The 21,255-nt window shown below is 37.6% G+C and overlaps 1 protein-coding gene across 1 annotated transcript in view; it reads right to left on the bottom strand.

The window, feature by feature from the left end:
• LOC150080700 (death-associated protein kinase dapk-1-like) overlaps positions 1–21,255 on the bottom strand; it is a 248,550-nt gene that overhangs the window by 34,248 nt on the left and 193,047 nt on the right. Inside the window, exon 12 of the mRNA XM_090380788.1 lies at positions 4,816–4,998. Within this exon, the coding sequence (XP_090236914.1) occupies positions 4,816–4,998 (183 nt within the window). The remainder of the gene's footprint in view (positions 1–4,815; positions 4,999–21,255) is intronic.

Genomic DNA, 21,255 nt, shown 5'->3' with positions numbered 1-21,255 from the left:
TCTCTGGGTCATCGGGATACTCAAGCCTCCTCACCGCAACAAGGTGGTAACATTTCGGGGATGATGAATTTTTTCATCACACTTTGGCCATACTCACATAATTTTATTTTATAACTTACCATTTAGTTAAACTTGCAACGTATCCTCATTAAGGGGTACGAGGTTATTACCGTGTTGGCCAAGATTTTTGCAGCTCCAGCAAACACTAACTAACATGTCTGTAATTAATCATATCACCCTTTGATCTCCCCTTATGAACTGGGGATACATTTGCACATCTCCTGTCCATAGGAACCTCTCTGAATAAAGGATGCTCTCATAATTATGGCTAAAGGTTTGCTTACCAATTTTGTTGCTTCCCTTAATATAACTGGAAAGGTCTCATCACCCAAGATACTTCTTTTATGTTTAGCTTCAATAATTTATCTTCCAATTTTCTCTCAATTATCACAAAATTATTTAACTCTGTTAGAATTTGATATACTTCTGGCATTCCCTTCCCCAAAAATTTCCCCATGTGTGAATGTAGATACAAAATACCCATTCAGTTTCTTAGAAACTTGAGCAGGATCATCAACAGTTTATACTATTCATATCTAGCATACCAATGTGATTCATCGCCCTCCTTTTAGTGTTCGCATATGTAAAGAAATCTTTGCTGCTTTTCTTTGCAGTCTTTGCCAGAGACTTCTCATAATGTGCCTTAGCTTGCCCAACCTCTTTTTGATTTAATTGCAGAATAGTTTATATCTAGTGTAGGCTTCTGTATTACCTGAGAATTTATATGCATCTCATGCATTTTTCTTCTCTGCCACAAATGTCATCAATTCATCTAACATCCACTTAGGTCTAAGTCTTGAGCAGTATCTCCTAATTTGCACGGAAAACGTATTAGTTTATATGTTTACTTCCCTGGATGCTTCCAATTTAGAATTCACTGTCAGTAACACCATCAGTTGGTTCCCTGCACGGAATTTAAAAACTGTCAGAAACCATTTTAGCAACCTTTATGAAAACAAAGCCCTTCCATTTGTAGTAGTAGTGGCATGTGATGCAAGAAAGCAAGTGTATGAGCTTATGCAGCATCAGCCAAAAAAAAAAAAAAAAAAAAATCACACCATTCCCTCCAAATGCCTGTCCAGTTCCTCCTTAAATTTATTCAACCTATCAACTTCCACAACGACAGATGGAAGTTTGTTCCGGCAATTAACCACCCGCTGGCTAAAGGCAAATTTCCGCACATCTATTCTACATCTGTCCTTTCTTAATTTGAATTTATGCCCCCTTATGTTCGTAATCTGAACAAGTGGAAGGATCCTATCAGAATTCAGCGTGCTCAACCCATTCAAGGCCTTATACACCTCAATCAGATCACCGCACAGGTGCTTAGTTTCCAGCCACTGCAATTTGCAGAACTTAAGCCTCTCTTGGTAACAGGATCCCTTCATTCCCCTCACCAAATTTTGTTGCCCTTCTCTGTACACGCTGAAGTAAATCTACATCCTTCCTAAAATGAGGCCTCCAGACCTGTACACAGTACTCAAGACAATCACCTTCTTCTCCCTGCTAGCAAAATTCCTATATATCATTGACAAAACCCATGACCTGCCCTGGCAGCCTGTCTGCATTGCTCAGAAAACTTCATATCTGACTGCACAATTACTCCCAGGTCTTTTTCATTTTCTACCACCTTAAGTGTAGTACCACACAGTTGGTACGTTTCTCTGGGGTTACTTCTACCCATATGCAGTACTTTGCGTTTGTCAAGGTTAAACTTCAGTTGCCACTTCTTAGCCCATCTGCCCAAATTATCTAGATCCTGTTGCAGTAGCACACTGCCATTACTGTCATTAACAACCCTGCCAACCTTTGTATCATCTGCAAACTTCGACATTAAGCCTGATATACCTTCATCAATATCATTGATAAATATACAAAACAACAGTGGACCTAACACTGAACCCTGTGGGACTCCACTAATAACATTAGTCCACAAAGAGAAGCACCCATTGATTACCACCCTCTGTCTTCTCCCACCTAACCATCCTTTTATCCATTGTAGCAACTTACCCTTAATACCATTCTGCTCCAATTTGTACAATAGTCTTCCATGCGCAACAGTGTCAAAAGCTTTCCTGAAATCCAAATATATGATATCAAAATTATTTTTTGCATCCAGTTCCTTTGTAACCACATCATAATATCCTATCAAATTTGTCAGACAAGACTTTCACTTAACAAACCCATGCTGTGTCTGAATTATTGCTGCAGTCTTGTCTAGATGATCCTGCAATGCATCTTTAACCAATGACTCCATTATTTTACCTGGAACAGAAGTTAACCTAACAGGTCTTTAAATTACTTGTGTTGCCCTTTGATCTCCTTTGTGAATTGGGGTCACATTTGCACATCTCTAGTACATGGGAACCTCCCCTGAGTCCAAGGATGCTCTCATAATTATGGCTAAGGATTGGCTTAGTTGCTTTGTCGCCTCCTTTAATATAACTGGATAGATCCCATCCACCCCAGGTGCTTTTCTTATGTTTAACTTCGACAATTTCTCATCACTTTGATTTCAGTTATTAAAAAATCATTAAGTATCCTGCTACAATTTGATAACCTTCTGCCATTTTCAAACCTTAATAATTCCTCGTGTGTGAATGTAGATGCAAAATACTCATTCAGTTTGTTTGCTATCTGAGCAGGATCATCAACAGTGTCGAACCATCGATGTCAAGTGGACCAATCAGATTCATTCCCTTCCTTTTAGAGTTTATATAAGTAAAGAAATCCTTGCTGTTTTTCTTAGCATCTGTTGCCAAGGATTTCTCGTAATCTGCCTTCGCCTGCCTAACCTCCTTTGTGACCTGATTACAGACTAGCTTATATCTACCATAGGCTTCTGAGTCGCTTGATAATTTATATGCATCCCATGCATTTTTCTTCTCTGTTACGAGTCTCATTAGTTCATTAGATAACCATTTAGGCCTAAACCTTGAACAATATTTCTTAATAGGTATGAAACTTTTAGTAGCATCCACGATTAATTCCTTCAATGCTTCCCACTTAGAATTTACTGTTGGTAACAACGTCAGTTGATCCCACTGTACAGAATTTAAAAACTGTCGGAGACCACTGTACTCACCTTTACGGAAGCAAAAACCCTTTCCTTTACCCCTGATGGTAATTAAATCTTTAAGTAAATCCCACATCAGTACACTGTGATCACTGCCACCTAGTGGTTCCTTTATCTGCAAATTCTTAATACATGAATGATCACTGCTGATAACCAGATCAAGAGTATTACTTTCTCGGGTTGCCTCTCGAACATGCTGCTGCAGAAAACAATCATCCAATAAATCCACAAAAGTCTGACTAGTGTGTGAGTGACCAACCCACAAGTTCCAGTCAATATCTGGGAAGTTAAAATCCCCCATTATAAGACATTCCGATTTACTAGCCCACTCTATTTCTCTGTACAATTGTTCATTGTACTCATTCGAGTCATTAGGCCTATAACACACTCCTACTCTTATTTTTGCTTTCGCAGTGCTTATGTCACACCAAACTGACTCAACAGTGCACTGTTCATCTATATCAACTGGATGCACTTCTTTTGATTTTATGTTTTTCTTAATTAACAGCATAACACCTCCTCCCTTTCTATCCTGTCTATCCTTTCTGTACACATTGTACTCCCCAAATTCCAGTTCAGCATTCCTTATATCTGTGTGACACCACGTCTCTGCTATCCCAACAATATCCGCCTTTGATGTCTTGACCAACACTTCAAATTCATCAAATTTATTTACTATACTTCTAGCATTGGTATACATGGAAGCATACATGCTCCTACTCCAATTACCTGCAATATTACCCTAACACATCCCATATACTCACCTATTTCAGGATGACTGCGATCCGTCCCTGAAACCCCCAACACCCCACGCTCCAGGTTGCTACTTATTCTAATAGAAGTTGTGCAAGAATCACCTTCACCTCTGCCTACGGCTACTGTTAAACTATTTGTCCTTGACAGTAGTTACACTTTTAAGTAAATCCCACATCAATACATTGTGATCACTGTCACTAGGTGGCAGTGATCACAGTGCATATTCTTAACACATGAAGAGTCACTGCTAATAATCATATCAAGAGTATTGCTTTGTCTTATTCCCTCTCTAACATGCTGGTATAGAAAACGTGTCATCCAATAAATCCACAAAAGTGTTGTGACTGTGTGAATATTATAAAAAATTACATCAGTAAAGATAGTTCAGGCGCCTCCGTAGCCAGGTGGGAAGGAGCAGCAGTGCATAGCACACTCTTCTTGATTAGACCGGGGTTCGAGCCCGTCACCACCAAATATGGAGGATGCGGAAAGGCCAGGGAATGACCACCGCATATCCCGGAGCAATATGGCCTTAGTTGCTAATGCTCCTAAAAACCAAATAACAAACAACAAACAAAGATAGTTCAAGATTACATCAAGAAGTTAATTTTTAAACTCAAAAACATTTCTTATTGTATATTACCAAAATAATAACAAATCGAATATTTATGACTTTTACATTATGACTCAGAAGTAACAATGAATATTATAAATAAAACAATGAGCAAATGTGAAATGAATGCCTAATAAAAGAAATAAGATTAAAAAAAACTTGTCTAACAGAAATAAAATTAAAATATAAATCCATCCCTAAACAAATCATTAATCCAATCTTAACTACATCTAAAGGTAATTAAAAACAATCAATAAAAAAAATCTATACCAACACATCATTCAGTCCTTTTTCTTCCAATTAATATTACCTGCAACAAGTCAAGTGCATCAGTTTCTGGAAAAATAAGTTGAAAGTCATCAACAGAATATATTCCTGTGACACGTGCCTGGTCAAGGTGGGCTTGAGAAAGTAAATAACCAAGAATATCAACACAGAGCCATCTTGGGTTCAGTACTATCATGTCTTGTATGTCAGATTTTAAGTAAAGTGCCTGAAAATAAAATCAACTTTAAGCAAACTTCATTGAACTCAGCAGAAAACGCATTGTTAATTTTAATGCAATGAAATAAATGTTAAACTTAAAAATTAAAATATCTGCCAGTGTGAATTTTTGATAGATAGATATCAATTTACTGCAGTTAAAGTTACATAATATATAATATTGAAACTATTCAGATGTTTTTGAGATAGTACTCTGTGAGAGAGAGAGAGAGAACAAGATGAATTATCAAATCTAACAGAATATGGACTATTTAAATTTTGTTACCATAAAATCAATTAATATCAAAAAAATGTATTTATTTATTTATTTATTAAACTAGGTGGTTCCAGTCAGCCTTTGTCAACCCTGCCACTTATTTACAATACCGTATAGATATAGCACCTCTGGCATGTTAGATGTACATGTCTTCCATGAACCTGAACTGTACGCTTCCTCCATAATTTGCTACAAAACAGTTCGAAACACTCCAGTCAGTCACATATGATACTCCTCAAGTTGTAGTAATACTCATCTCCTCTAAAAGACCTGTATAGCAAACAGTTGAAATACATGCAAACTCTTCTTTGATTTTATTAGCGTTTCCTCACAACCATCCTCCGAATTTTCTTTCTTTTATCGTATGATATGAGCAATACACGAAGGAACCAGTTTTTCCTGCTTCCTTCATATACCGTGGCCATGAGATCCAACTGGATAGTGAAGCACCATCATGATATCCAAGCCTGAGGCAGGATTCGAACCCGCGACCTTTGGGTTGCCAGGCAGACACTTTACCCACCCGGCTAGCCCGTTCGGCTCCTTCGAACTGCACAAACATGACAACTGATGCACTAGCTCACTTTTCAAGTTGTTCTACTCGTTGTATACATAAAAAACATGATTCCAGTCTTCAAATGCTTCGCATGTGCATGACCTCTCACTAATTCTAAGTTCGTTCAGTTTTGCAAAAAATTATCTATGATCTGTAATGAGAAACACTGTTTGTAAGTTTGTTTTGTTTGTATGTAGGCTTTATGGCGCAAGGTTGTAAGTTTGGATTAAACAAATTGGGTTGTCCTCTGCCCTTATGGTCTACTGCTGGAAAGAATTTTTTTTGTATCCTTTCTGGCAGTCAGTTCCATCTTTCCTACCCACCAACTGATCCCAGATGCATTTCCTTTCTTCCTTAAAACTTGCATTTGCCTGTGTTATTATATTCTTTTCATACTGCACTCCCCTCTGCATATAGTATCACATCACTTGAAAATTAAGAATAAATCAAGCAGCAGCCATCCTGCTATCACCTGCAGAACATCATTGGACACTGTTCTACAAGTCACTGTCATTTTTAGCAACACTGAATGTTGAATTGTGAGCAACGTTCTCACATTTCCTTTTTGTAGAACATAGTCAATCCACAGATGAGGTCAATAACTCACTATTGACAAAAAGGCACCCATGAAATAGGTCTAACACCCTACCTTTTAGACCCCAGTCCTTTCTCATTACCCTAGCAGTAAGTTCATCAAAATTATGGATCTTTTCCCTCGGGAGACAAAACACACGTCTGTCCATTTGCACCCTTAAATATTTAATTGTTTTTAAACACTGTAAGTGTACACTATCAATCACTGTCACTGGGTTTCAACTAATTGATAAGTACCCTTTCAAAAAGGGATACAAAACCCTTTCAAAAGGACAGTTTTCTTCGCTAGATACAGTTAGTCTATGAATACTTGACCCATTTGACTTAACTCCACTGGCACCCATTCATTGTCTCCTCTAATTGCAATTGAGATTACCTCACATCAGCAAGACTAGATCATCAGCACAGGCAATCACTGACATATACAGGAACTCCCCGACTTATGTAAGGGTTGCATTCCACGGAACACTACGTAAGTCAGAATTTCCCCCATGCTTGTGCAACACTCGCAACTGTGCTTGCTAAATTCATTGAATCAAAAAACAAATGTTCGACGAACATGTGAATAGAATTATTTATTCAATTTCTTTTATCTCATGTGCAGGAAAAATTACAAAAGCATGCAATTTAAAAATTTTCAAAATTGTAAAATTACAAAAAAAGAGAGGGGACAGGAATAATGTCAATAAATTTTACCTCTTGAGCATCAGCGCCAGAATCAACGTCTTCAGCTGATAAGTAAGCCGCTGTGGAGGATGAGGGCTGTGTAGATTTAGAAGGGGTTGGCCGCTCAACCTTACAAAAGAGCATATCAATGGATGTAATGGATGACTGGACTGTGGCTTTTTCTTTTCAATATAGATTTCTTGGTAGCAAGCAAGCATATCATTCACCCTTCTGTTAACTTTTAAGAATTGTTCGCTGTCAGGATCCATCTTCTCAAACCTCGCAATTGCCGATGCAATTTCACGAAATGCCACTGCCATCTCTCTGGTGATCACCTTGGCTCCTCATTTGGTTCATCTTGAGCTTCATCAGCATTTTCTTCCTTCACTATCGCTGCCTGCAAGTCAATAAGTTCTTCGTTAGATAATTCCTTCTCTTCTTCCTCTATTAACTCCTCCACGTTGTTGGCTCCAACTGAAGTAGCTCTGCAACCATTACAATCTTATCTGTAACCTCTTCATATGATTCATCTTTTTCAAATCCTTTGAAGCCTTTTACGTGCTTTTGCAGATGGAAGAAAATATGCCCACGTGTTGTGGGCATATTTTCTTCCATGTGCCATTTAAACAACTTTTAGTAATTTTTGCCCAGGCTTTATTAATGTTTAAGATAGCATGGTAAATATTGTAAGATTTCCAAAAGTCTCTGAACGTAAAATTTTTCCCATCTACTGCCAACAATGACTGAGCAAATGTTGTGCATAAATAGTATGCTTTTAAATTCGAAACAACACCCTGATCCATAGGTTGGATGAGTGAAGTTGTGTTTGGCGGTAATATGACTCTCACATTCAAATTTATGTAATCTAGATGCATAGGATGTCCAGCAGCATTATCTAATAGAAGCAAAATCTTGAAAGGAACATCGCTGTCTTTACAATATTTTTCAACCTCGGGAATGAAGCAGCATTTAAACCAATCCTCAAAGAGAGATATTGTTATCCAAGCTCTGTGGTTCGATCGGAAATGCACGGGTAGGGTGACTTTATTGATGCCCTTAAATGTATGAGGATTTCCAGAATGGTACACAAGCAGTGGTTTTAATCTGTAATCTCCCACTGCATTAGCCCCAAGAAAGAGCGTGGCCCTATCTTTTGACGCCTTGAAACCTGGCATTGTATTTTCCTCTTCGGCAATGTATGTTCAATCTGGCATTTTTTTCCAATACAGAGCAGTCTCGTCTACATTAAAAATTTGCTACATTGAATAGCCTTCATCAATAATTTTTTCCAACACATCACAAAATTTCTCTGCAGCTGCAGAATCAGCCCTGGCGACTTCACCACATACTTTAACATTGTGGAAACCAGCGCGATGCTTGAACCTATTAAAACACCCATTGCTTGCCACGAACTTGGGTTGGGGTTCGCCGTATTTATCCTTAATATCTTTATAAATACTTCTTGCTTTTGCTTGAATGGTCATTAGACTCAGGGGGCACTCGTTTCTGAATCTGATTTTCCATCCATATTATTAACAGCAGTTCTACCTTCAATATAGAACCTGAACATTGTTTTGTGATCACTGTTGATCTTAAGTGCGTTCATCCTTTGACATGTTCTTTTATACATGCACTGTCCTTTAAAATAGTGTTGAAGCATTGAAGCAGCGAGACCTAATTCCCTTGCAATAGGTGACAAACTTTGTCCTGCTTCATACTTCATTTTCATCTTCATTTCTAAATCAATTTTGTTTGGTTTCCTAGCCCTGCCAGCACTTTCTGTTGGTCCCTTCACCATTGTAATAAGTAAATAGGAATGAAGAGAAGATTCTGAAAATTTATTTATGTTTTTTTTATATAATTGAAGATTTCAGTGAAGGGGAACACATTTCATCATAATATCATAAAATCCCACACAATTGTAGTTATCGGTATTATTGCAAATGCAATAAGATCGAGTTTAATTCCTGTTTATGATTAGATGCACTAACAGAGAAGTCCAATAAATCATTTTTATTGTTTTATGGTCGTGACCTCCAGAAACGTGCCTTAGAAAAATAACACAAGGCCTTCAAAATTGATTCTTTAATGGGAACATATGATAACAATGAAAGGGTAGTGCAATTTCCATTATAAACATGACCGTATAGAGAGATATATAATATAGAGAGATAAATAACAATAGCTTAGTAATATAGTGAAATTTTCAACTTCCAAGGACTTGGAACAAAATACAAAAAAAAAAAAAAACCAATGTGTTATTGGGTTCACATTACGATATTTTCACGATACCTTCATTTATTCCTACATGATGCAAAATACGTTTCCCTGATTTTTTTAAGTTTTCACCAGCTGGGAAAAACTTACGCAAAGTCGAATTTCCATAAGTCGGGGAGTTCCTGTATTAAAATTCTCACAATAATCATTCATTGAATACCAAATTACACACAAGTGGACCAAAGACTAATCCCTGTGGACACCCACATAAACTATGTTACTTACACTCCCTGCTGAGTTTTAACTATTACCTTGCAGTTATGGAAGTAATCCCTTATTACAGAAAAGATCTAACAACTGCACCTTGCATTGCAGAGCATCATAAGAATACTGTTCCACTGTATCATGTCAAATGCTTCTGCAAAATCAATAGATATTCCCAAACAATATTTCTTTGTACAGTTAGGGGCAATTCTTTTTAGTTTTTCTAGTGCATCATAAGTACCTTTCCCTGCCATAAAGCACCACACTGATCATCAGACACAGAACAGTGACATCCAGCACAAGCAACAATTCTGTTCGATAGCAGCCTTTCATATATCTGTCCTAGCCACTGAGAAGTGGAATTAGACAACATGAATCCACTCAATCCTTTGGCTTTAATGGTGACTTTAATATCGGTTTTAATAGACCCTCCTTCCAAGGGGACAGGGAAATGTTCCTTCCTTAAGACACAACATTGAACATACCCCAACAAATGAGATGAGGTTATTTTGAAGCTGAGCTTTATTTCCTCTCCTATCAAGTCCATTCCAGGACATTTGCTTTTTCTTATTCTCCCTATTGCACTCTCTAGTTCCTCCATAGTGAAGTCTTGTTCATCATCCTTACCTCGATAATCATTATTCAGCCTACCAGATGGTCTAAAATTAACTGAACACTTTCTCTCCAAGTCTGGGTTTTTTTTTTTTTTATGTGAACCCCAAACACGAGAGGTATTAGAACCTATAGTACTTAGAACCGTGCTTGGGTTGGAGGTTGAGAAGACGAAAGAAGATATTTGTTGACATTGGACTTGAACTTCTGTAGATTGTAATTTTCAGGAAATATGTATGAAGGAAGGTTGTTCCAGAAAACGGCAGTTGAATGAATAAATGAGGAAGATGAAAAGTTGGTTCTGTGGGTTTGAAGTTGGACAGTAAATGGATGTTGGCTGGTGGCGGCACGTGTTCGGACTGTTTTGAAAGAGAGAGAGCGGGAATTATAGAAGCCTTTCTCATAGAAAGCTCCACTCGCTTTCTATGAGAAAGCGAGTGGAGAGACTCTGTTAGAGATGAATCATTAATTAACCTAACTGCCCTCTTCAGAATGGAATCAAGAAGCCTGAGGGAGGTTTTGGGGGCACCACCCCAGATGTGGGAACAATATTCCATGGCAGGGCGGATTTGCGATTTATACAGAGTGAGCAGCTGTTTGGAAGAAAAGTAAAGTCGAGAGCGAAAGAGAAAACCAAGTTTTTCAGATGCAGAGGAAGCAATATTTGTAATGTGCTTGTGCCAAGAGAGATTAGAAGTCAGGGTAATCACCAAAAGAGATATATAATTTTGCCTAGAATTCGGAGGGTCAATAAAGATAAGCATAGGTGCAGAAGAATCCTTTTTGCGAGATATAAGACAAGACTGAGTTTTAGAAGGGCTGAAATCAACTAAGTTGTCTTTGCCCCACTGGAGAATTACCTGAAGATCAACATTTAAGGAATTGGTAGCAGATTTTCGAGAAGTTGAAGCTGATTGAGCAAGGTTTCTCAAAATGGAAAGTGGAATGCAATGTGCTATCATCGGCAAAACTATGGATAGGATTTCCAGTCAATGGAAGAAGGTCATTAATATACAAGAGGAAAAGAGTGGGGGAAAGAACTGAACCTTGGGGGACACCGGCATTAGTGGAGAAGTTAGAAGACAGAGGGCCATCTACCATCACCCTCAGTGAGCGATCAGAGAGAAAACTGGATAACCAATTACTAAAAACAGTTGGCAAACCATAAGATGGAAGCTTGTTTAGAAGACCTTTATGCCAAACACGATCAAAAGCCTTTGAGATGTCAAGAGCAACTATTTGTGTTTCACCGAACCTTTCAATTGAATAAGTCCATAAATGGGTAACATAAGCCAGAATATCACCAGTGGATCGACACTGACGGAATCTATACTGGCGATCGTTGATCAGACGGAAGGTTTCTAGGTAGTTCAAGAGTTGGCGGTTAATTGATTTCTCCATTACTTTAGAAAGAGTAGAAGTAATTGCAATGGGACGATAATTGGATGGGAGTGATTTGTCACCCTTTTTAGGAACTGGCTGGATACGAGCAAATTTCCAAGCCGAAGGAAAAACACCTTTGGAATAAGAAAGTGAAAAAAGGCGTCAAAGAATAGGAGTAAGTTTAGGAGCACAGGTTTTGAGAACTAGTGGAGAAATACCATCGGGACCTAGAGCTTTCTTAGCATCAAGATTCGTCAAAATCCTTCTGACATCCTTTTGACGGAAGACCACAGGAGGCATTGAATGGAGAGTGTTGGGAATGGTGGGAGGTGTTTTACCAAGATCATTAATACATGAGTTGGAAGAAAAATGGGATGCTAGCAGGTCAGTTTTATCCTTGGCTGAAGTGACAACAGAACCATCTGGTTTGGACAGAGATGGGAGCAGAGAATGGCAAAAGTTGCGGCCAATAGCTTTGGCAAGAGATCAGAATGCTCTGCTACCATTAGGGCAAGAAGCAAGTTTTCTACTCTTAACCTGTTTGAACTCTAGTATGGACTGATTAAAACTGCTTTACAATTGTTGCGAGCTTTGGTGTAGGCAGAAAATGAAACTGAAGAATTAGAAACAAGCCAATTACGATATGCAACATTCTTCTCTTAAACAGCCTTAGCACATTTATTGGAAAACCAAGGTTTAGATAAAGGACGAGATTTTAAAATGGAGTGTGGGATAAAGGATTCCATTCCTGCAAGAATAATTTCACTGACACAATCTGAGCAAACGTTGACATCAGGAGTTTTGAAACAGTAATCTGACCAAGGAAAAGAAGAAAAGAAGTCTCGCAGGTCATCCCATTTTGCATTCTTGTAATGCCAAACAACACGAGGTTGGGAATAGCCATGAGATAAAGGTTCCATTGGAGAAGAGACAATCACCAAGTTGTGATCTGAAGTGCCTAAAGGAGCTCTCACTTCGACCTTGTACTTCGAAGGGTTGTTTGTGAGAAAAAGATCGAGTGTATTGGCTGTATGATTAGGATTGTCCAGTATTCTTGTAGGTAAATGAACAATCTGTGCTAGGTCATTAGTAATTGCAAAAGCCTCAGCATCTCGAGAAAACGGGAACCAGCTGGAGTTGTGAACATTAAAATCACCAAGGAAAATTACCTCACTGTTAGGAAAGTTGTACTGGAGAAAGTCAAGTTGCAAAGAGAGGAAGTCAAAGAGCTCCAAGTGATTAGTGGAGTTGGGAGAACGGTAGAGACAACAGATGAATTTGACACAATGAGGTAGAGAGATTTTAAGCCAGAGAAGATCAAAGAGAGGAGATTCCAAATTGCCAAGCCTCTGACAGGGAATATCAGAACGGACATATGCACAAGTACCACCTTTGAGGCGAAAGGAATCATACAGTGAAAAATTTGGGCATCTGAGATGAGCAGTAGATGAATCAACCGATAACTGAGATTCTGTCAGAAAAAGTACATGGGGTTTGGCAGACTTAGTTTGACGATTCACGGTGTATTCAATAGTAAGAAAAAGTGGGTGGGACATGCTGTATGAAGTAATGAAATTTTTGGATATGGCGTACATGTGGTAAGAATATACCCAGATCCTTGACATAACGTGGCCTCGACAATGCTCCCCGCATACACACTACTCGGATTCCCTCCAGTCACTATTTGGCAGTGTAGAGGTAGCAAGATTATACACTAGCTGATCCGGAAGCCTCCTAGAGAGTTACCAATAGGTTCGGTCCGGTGTACTAACTAGTGGCCGGCCTGCGAACACCATTTTAGAGCTATACCCTCGAAATGTAAGGGTTGTCACACCATTTGCAGTGATTGAACATGCCAAATCTCCAGCAGTACTTTGGAGTTTTCCAGTACTTAAATTTGTATATCAGATCCCAGAAGCCACTGTTTTTTTTTTGGTAGTTGTTGGCGCATCGGCTTTGTAGCCATAATGCACCTCCCAAGGTTTCTGCAGTACTTTGATCCGAGTCCGAGGCGGGATTCAAACCCGCGACCTTTGGGTTGCCCGGCAGGCACTTTACCCACCTGGTTAGCCCGGTCGGCAAGCCACTGTTACCACTCTGCCTTAGAAGCTCTTTCCAAGATTGTTATTTTTCTATTGCAATAGTACATGTACTACTGCAATGTTTACTGTGTTGATATGCTTTCCTTGCCCCGTTAGTTTCTTTCTGCAATTCCACAGGCACACATTTATTCTGGCACCTCTTCATAGAACATCACTGATGTTTCACCTAGCCACCTTTGTATCAACTGAACAATGTCATCACTATTCATTGTATCTATCACAAAATCTGTACTTAATGCACATAGGTGAGAATTGAAAAAACACACCAATTTACACTGCGCAACGAGAACATGTGCAATTGAACCATATATATAGTTTTGTCGTTGAAATCTTCTTTCCTCTAAATTAAACAAAATTACTCTAAGAATGAAATCAATATAGCACATAAAATCTATATCTTGTGAGAATTGGTGGGTGGGGGGGACTTTCAGTTTGCCAGCTAGTAAAACTGTGAAGCTTTTCAGTTTACCCAAATGTGCACCAGAAAAAAGAACATGTTGAGGTGTATTTTTACAACTCACCATGCTGAGGTATATTTTCTCACCTACAGAATACTTGCCATAATTCAGCCATGCCTATATGCTTCTGATACAATTTTACCTACACAGACTTACCATTCAGGTAAACTTGCACAGAGTATCCTAATAGTTGTTTGTTGTTTGTTATTTGGTTTTTAGGAGCATTAGCAACTAAGGCTATATTGCTCCAGGATATGCGGTGGTCATTCCCTGACCTTTCCGCATCCTCCGTATTTGGTGGTAATGGGCTCGAACCCCGGTCTAATCAAGAAGCGTGTGCTATGCACTGTTGCTCCTTCCCACCTGGCTACGGAGGCGCCAGTATCCTAATAGTGTATTGGAAGGTTAAAAATGCTCAAAGACACAAGCTGAATTTTTTTGACATCTGAAAAAAAAAAAAAAAAAAAACCTTTTCCAACCATTCATAATTTTCCCTTTATTTTTTTTGCATTATTATATTAACACTAAACTATATTGAAATTATTGAAAAGTTTTAAAATGGTGCATCTGTTAAATCTTTAACCCTTAAAGAACCATTATAATGTTGGTGACCAAACCATATATGACATTGTAAAAAATAAAGGGAAGCATTGTATTGGACACGCGAGTAATGCATGGTAAGTTTTTTCGTTTTTATCTATCGCCATACTTTTTACGTAGGTTGCTGAACATTTTTTGATACAGGAAGTCCCTGACTTACGCAACTTCAGACTTACATAAATTTTTTTTCACCATTTTTTTTTTTTATAGAATTGTAAAATTTAAAACAAACAAAAAAAATAATAAGCAATCAATCACGGCACACACAAATTGCACAAATAAGATACGGAGTAACAAGCAAAAAAATAGAAAAGAAGAGAGGGTTCTTAAAATTTATTTGTGCTTTTTTTTATATGACTGAAGGTTTCAGTGAAGAGGACACACATTTCACCATAATAACATAAAAACCCACAGAATTCTAGCTATCGGTATTATTACAAATGCAATAAGATCGAGTTTACTACCCATTTATAATTAATTAGATGCACTAACAGAAAAGACCAATAAACCGTAAAGTGCAAATTATTTTTATGGTAGTGACCTCCGAAATGTGCTTTAGTAAAATTTGAGCTCATGTGGAATGATAATAGTGAGTTTTCGCTTTAACCCTGTGAAGTTCTTTACTGAAAATTTAATTTTGACTGTTATTATGGTGCCGACTAAGAGAATAAGTGACAGCGGTACTAGTAAATCTACCAACAAAAGGAAAGCAATCGATTTGGATCAGAAAATTAAAATAAATAAGGATGTGTGAAAATGGTCAAACATTAACAAGTATCTTGCCAAATTCAGATTTGTCAATAATAATATAGTAGCAATATGTTATTAGTCATTCCCGAGTTACGTAAAAGTCGAGGGATGTCGAAATGTAAGAAGTCCTGGAATGTATCTCTTACGTATGTCGGGGACTTCTGTATTTTTGGATTAACCAGGAAATCGATTATCCGGGATTTTTTTTTTACCATCTATTCTGGAAAATCAAGAGTCTACTGTATTTTAATTTTAAAATAATTATTATTTTTTTTTAAAATGCATTTATTATTTTATTTATTTTTTCTGTCCTCGTGTAATTACTTGACTCCCAGCAGATGGATTTTCATAAAATTTTATATTTGTTCTTTCAGAATGATTTGTCAATCCATCCCAAATTTCATTAAAATCAGACAAATAGAAATACATAAATTATTTCTTTGTTCATCTCAATCCATCCATCCAGCTGCATGTAATAATTGGGCTCTGAGTGGTTGGATTTTCATGATATTTTATATTTAAATCTTTCAGAAAATGTTGAGCCTTCTCAAATTGCATTAAAATTGAACAAACAGAAATACGACAATTATTATAATTTTTTTTTCATACATATCAAATGGACTATCCATCTACTGTATACAGGTAACCCTCGTATAACACAGTAGTTAGGTTCCTATAAAATCTTGTGTAGTGCAAAACCATGTTATACGGGACTAAGATCCAATGCAAAAACGGGAGTTATGTTCCAAAAGATAACAAAAATACACCGTCATCGGCATTGAAAACTTGATGTGGCATGTATCCGTGCTCTTCAATAATTTTTCCAGGCATACCTCTTGGTAGCTTCATTATCAGCCAATGCACTTTCCCCTTGAATCCTTATGTTTATAATTAGAAGCCGTTTTTAAATCGCTCAAACCAACTCTTTACCAGCAACAAATTCCAGGTTAACAGAAGATTCTCCATTTTCTTTTAAATGGTTATAAATTTTTAGGTTCTTTTGTTTAATTACATTGCCATCTAATGGGATCCATTTTTTACTGCTATTGTCAATCCAAATACTGAGTGCTTTTTCCATTTTCTCAATTATTGGCACTTGGGAACGAGCTATCATATTTGGGGAAATTAAAGATCCTTCATCAACAGCAGTTCTAATTTTCTGTTCATTTTTTTTATGGTCTGGATTATTGCTTCATTTAGATTTGAACTTTTTGCAACACACGATACCTTATCCCCCCTTTTTTAAGATGATCTAAAATTTTTATCTTTGATTCTAGAGAAATAGTTTCTTTTGAGTGGTGCTTTTTTACTTTCTTAGGCGCTTTTTTACTTTCTTAGGCATAATTTTAAGGCTGGAATTTAATTCACAACAAAGAAATTATTCCAATACGGTTCTTAAGAACAAAGTTTAGTAATCCATACCTGGAAAAATTTATAAACGATCAAATAAAAACCAAAATAACCTTACAAAAAACCTTAAAAGTCACAATCTGCATGCTTCGAAGTCAATTCTTTATGATCTCAAACAAGCACAAATTCAATAGCACAGAACCTAGATTTCAAACAAATTCAATAGCACAGAACACGCAGATTTCTCAACAAAATAAAAAATGAGGATTTTCCAATAGTCGTTTTTGCATAACGACTAGTGAGTCAACAGCAGGAATTCACAAAAAAGAATGGAAATGTTAAAAATGACATCCAACATAATAGTAAGGTTTTCCCCACACAAAAGCTCAAAAATACCATTATACGAGGTTTACCTTAATTCTCCAACTGTGTTAGAGTGAAACCGAGAACATGTGTTGTTCTTGGTTTGTGCAAGGTCTTTTTCAATCCTCGCAAAACTTGTGTTGTGTGAGGATTGCACAATTTATCAACCTTGTTATATGGAGGTTGCCTGTATTGTAGCTGAAGCACTGGATATTGTGTTTTTTGTCAAGTGCTGGTTGAATGAATGGGCAGTGTGGCAGATGTGCAGTAATTTTCTTGGTTCATATATAAGAGTCACTGCTTTTTTGCTCATTTTTTCTGTTATAAATCATGAATTATTACTGTTTGTTAACATGCCTATATTTATTTAATGATATTGATAAAGGCATATCAGACTTAATATCTAAATTTACAGATGATACAAAAGCTGGCATAATGGTTAATGACAGTAATTAGGATATCGTCACCCTAATTAGAAAACTTCGTAACTCTAAAAATGTTGATTTTACAGGAGACACAAAAAAGGATTTTATTAAATAACCTGCGACCACACTTATTCTCTCAGTTTGGGTAGCTTTTAATTTTTAGGTGCCAGTTTTAATTCTATACACTAAATTGGGTTATAATTTTTTTTATTAAGTTACTGGAGTTACATGGGTTTTTCTTTATGTAAACGGTTTACTGGAGTTATAAGGTTTTCTAATTAAGGTGATGATATGCTAGTAGTGCAACAAGGTATAGAAAAATTAGGCAGATGGGATGAGAAATGGCACTGAAGTTTAATATTGACATTGACAAATGCAAGGTACTGTATATGGGTAGCAGAAATCTCATGTGGTACCACACTCAGGGTAGTGGAGAATGAAAAAGACCTGGGGTAATTATGTAGTTAGAGAGGAAGATCTCTGAACAGTGCATACGGGTTGCTAGGACAGCTCATGGGGTTTTATCAATGATATACAGGAATTTTACCAGCAGGGATAACAAGGTGATTTTCACATTGTGTAAGGCAATGGTTGGGCTTGGGCTACATTGTGAGTACTGCATGCAGGTCTGGAAGCCTCATTTGTAGAAAGAGGTGGATAAAATGGAATGGATGCAAAGAAGAGCAACATGAATAATGAGGGGGTTAAGGTGGTTAAAGCTTTGAATGGACTGAGTAAGCTAAATGCTGATGACATTTAGATTAACCAATCCTTCCTTTTTCTGTGTCCTAGACATGAACATTGTGCACGTTGACATCGCTACTAATGAAATGTGGAATCATTGCTGAACACTACACTTGAGCAGGTCATTTTCATCATTATGCATTGAGAGCATTTTTACACAGAAATTGGTACACTTTACTTTGTCTTCATTTCATTCCTTGCACCACTTGATAGCAGTAGAGCTTCAGCTACTTGCTGTAATGCTTTCCAAATGGTTGATTTTGGCAAAGCCAGTTCAGGATTTGCATGTGTTGATTTTCATGGTCTTTTGAGAAACATATATCTCACTTCCTACACTGTTTCATCACTCACATTTGGCTGGACTGTTTTCTTTGCATGATTCACACAACATCCCATATCCACAAAATTTCTGTGTCACTAATGTATGGAATTTCTGCTGAAAGATTCTTTAGAAACAAAAGAAAAATTGTCTTTGACTTTGTTTCCTCAAATTAAAAGACACTGCACTTTTTCAGCACCAGTGAAATATTCCATTTTGTTTGTTTGTTATTTGGTTTTTAGGAGCATTAGCAACTAAGGCCATATTGCTCTGGGATATGTGGTGGTCATTCCCTGACCTTTCCGCATCCTCCGTATTTGGTGGTGACGGGCTCGAACCCCGGTCTAATCAAGATCCATTTTGTTGTTATCACTGCAGTGCCTCTGGTGGGAACAGACACAACTACTAATTGTTTCAAAAAAACTTCACTACTGTGGCTATCTTTCTGTACCACAATATACCCATTCATTTTATTTATAACACCGTCATCAACACATGAAGTTGTTAAGTTACTTTGTAATAACCCTGTACTTCTTAAAATGACCTTGTAATGCATCTTTAACCATGGCACTAGAAAATTCTCAGCTTGGTAAAACAGGGGCTAGTCAAATAAAGAATGATCAAAATTTTTTTTCCACAACATACCCTCATTAATCATCTATATTTTGATGGTCCTTTTCAAAGTAGTCCCCATTTGGAAATGCACTTGCTCCAACATTTCTGCCATTCTTCGAAAACATTGTGAGAAGCCACTTTTTGACCTGCATTTAAGAATCACCCATATTCACACGTCTTTACAACCTCTTCTGATGATTGGAAACATTTTCCTTGCGGCTCCTTCTTTAACTTTGAAGTAAATGCTTGCTAAGTACTTGATGACAGTAGGAGCAATGTGAGGTCTAGCATTGTCGTGATGCAGCATCTGTCCACCCACGTACATACAGCTGTGGTTGTTTGCGACAAATGTAATACTGAAAAATGTGCAGTACACTTCTGTAGTAATATCCCATAACAGTCATATGACATGCCACAACATGCTGGTAAACTATTCCTTGAATATCAAAAAAAAAAAAAAAAAAAAAAGAGATGACCATAACCTTTCCTGCAAAAGTCACTACTTTTGCTTTTTTTTTTGGTATTGTAATGACAGAGACTTCAAACAGTGTTTTGTTGCTTACTCTCTGGGTCAAAATGGTGAAGCTATATCTCATCTGCCATTATCACTTCACCATCTATGGTAACCATCTATTGCAGCTCCTGACAAACCTCCATGAGAACTTGCAGATGTGCAGGTGTAAGTAGTCTTGGAACCTGGTATGCACAAACACATTCATATGCAAATGATCATGGAGAATACTGCGCATGCTTCCTACTGATATTCTCAACATCTCTGCAAGTTGCCGTACTGTTATATGACGATCTTCTCTCATGACTACAGAAATGGTGTTTGTGATTTCTGTGGTGACAGCAGTGGTTGGAGCTCCAGGACCACCAATTTCTGTGATCGAAACATGTCCATCTTTAAACATTCTAAACCACCTGTGAGTTGTGCTAATGGAAGAGCAGGATTCCCCATAAGCCTCTTAATATTTCATACACTTCAGCTGATGTTTTCTTGAGGCAGAAAAAAATTTGAGAGCCGTATATTATTCCTTGCATGTCATGTCCACTGTAAGCAAAACTGAACAGGTATAAACTTGACCTTCTGCTAAGATCTAATAAGCAGGCTTATCTGCGAAAAGATCTAAACCTCCCAAACACTTCCTAATTCATTTCACAAATATACGTGGTCTCAATTCTAATCTCAACGATGTCCATTCAGATGCAGTCTGCCAAACACCATGTACTTTTTCATGACAGAATCTCAGTTATCGATTGATTCAACTACTGCTCATCTCAGATGCCCAAATTTTTCGCTGTATGATTCCTTTCGCCTCAAAGGTGGACTTGTGCATATGTCCGTTCTGATATTCCGTGTCAGAGACTTGGCAATTTGGAATCTCCTCTCTTTGATCTTCTCTGGCTTAAAATCTCTCTACCTCTTGTGTCAAATTCATCTGTTGTCTCTACCATTCTCCCAACTCCACTCATCACTTGGAGCTCTTTGACTTCCTCTCTTTGCAACTTGACTTTCCCCAGTCCAACTTTCCTAACAGTGAGGTAATTTTCCTTGGTGATTTTAATGTTCACAACTCCAGCTGGCTTCCGTTTTCTAGTCACACCGACCCAGCTGGCCGAGATGCTGAGGCTTTTGCAATTACTAATGACCTTGCACGGATTGTTCATTTTCCTACAAGAATACCAGACAATCCTAACCATACAGCTAACATGCTTGATCTTTTTATCACAAACAACCCTTCAAAGTACACAGTCGAAGTGAGGGGTCCTTTAGGCACCTCAAATCACAACTTGATGATTGCCACTTCTCCAATGGAGCCTTTATCTCATGGCTATTCCCAAACTCGTGTTGTTTGGCATTACAAGAGTGCAAAATGGGATGACACGAGAGATTTCTTTTCTTCTTTTCCTTGGTCGGATTACTGTTTCAAAACTTCTGATGTCAACGTTTGCTCAGATCGTGTCAGTG

This window comes from Mastigoproctus giganteus, chromosome 9 (genome assembly GCF_048544385.1).
Source record: "Mastigoproctus giganteus isolate SK-2022 chromosome 9, ASM4854438v1, whole genome shotgun sequence".
Lineage (NCBI taxonomy): Eukaryota > Metazoa > Arthropoda > Arachnida > Uropygi > Thelyphonidae > Mastigoproctus > Mastigoproctus giganteus.
The sequence above is the reverse complement of the archived record's forward strand: the minus strand, read 5'-3'. Positions and strand labels throughout refer to the sequence as shown.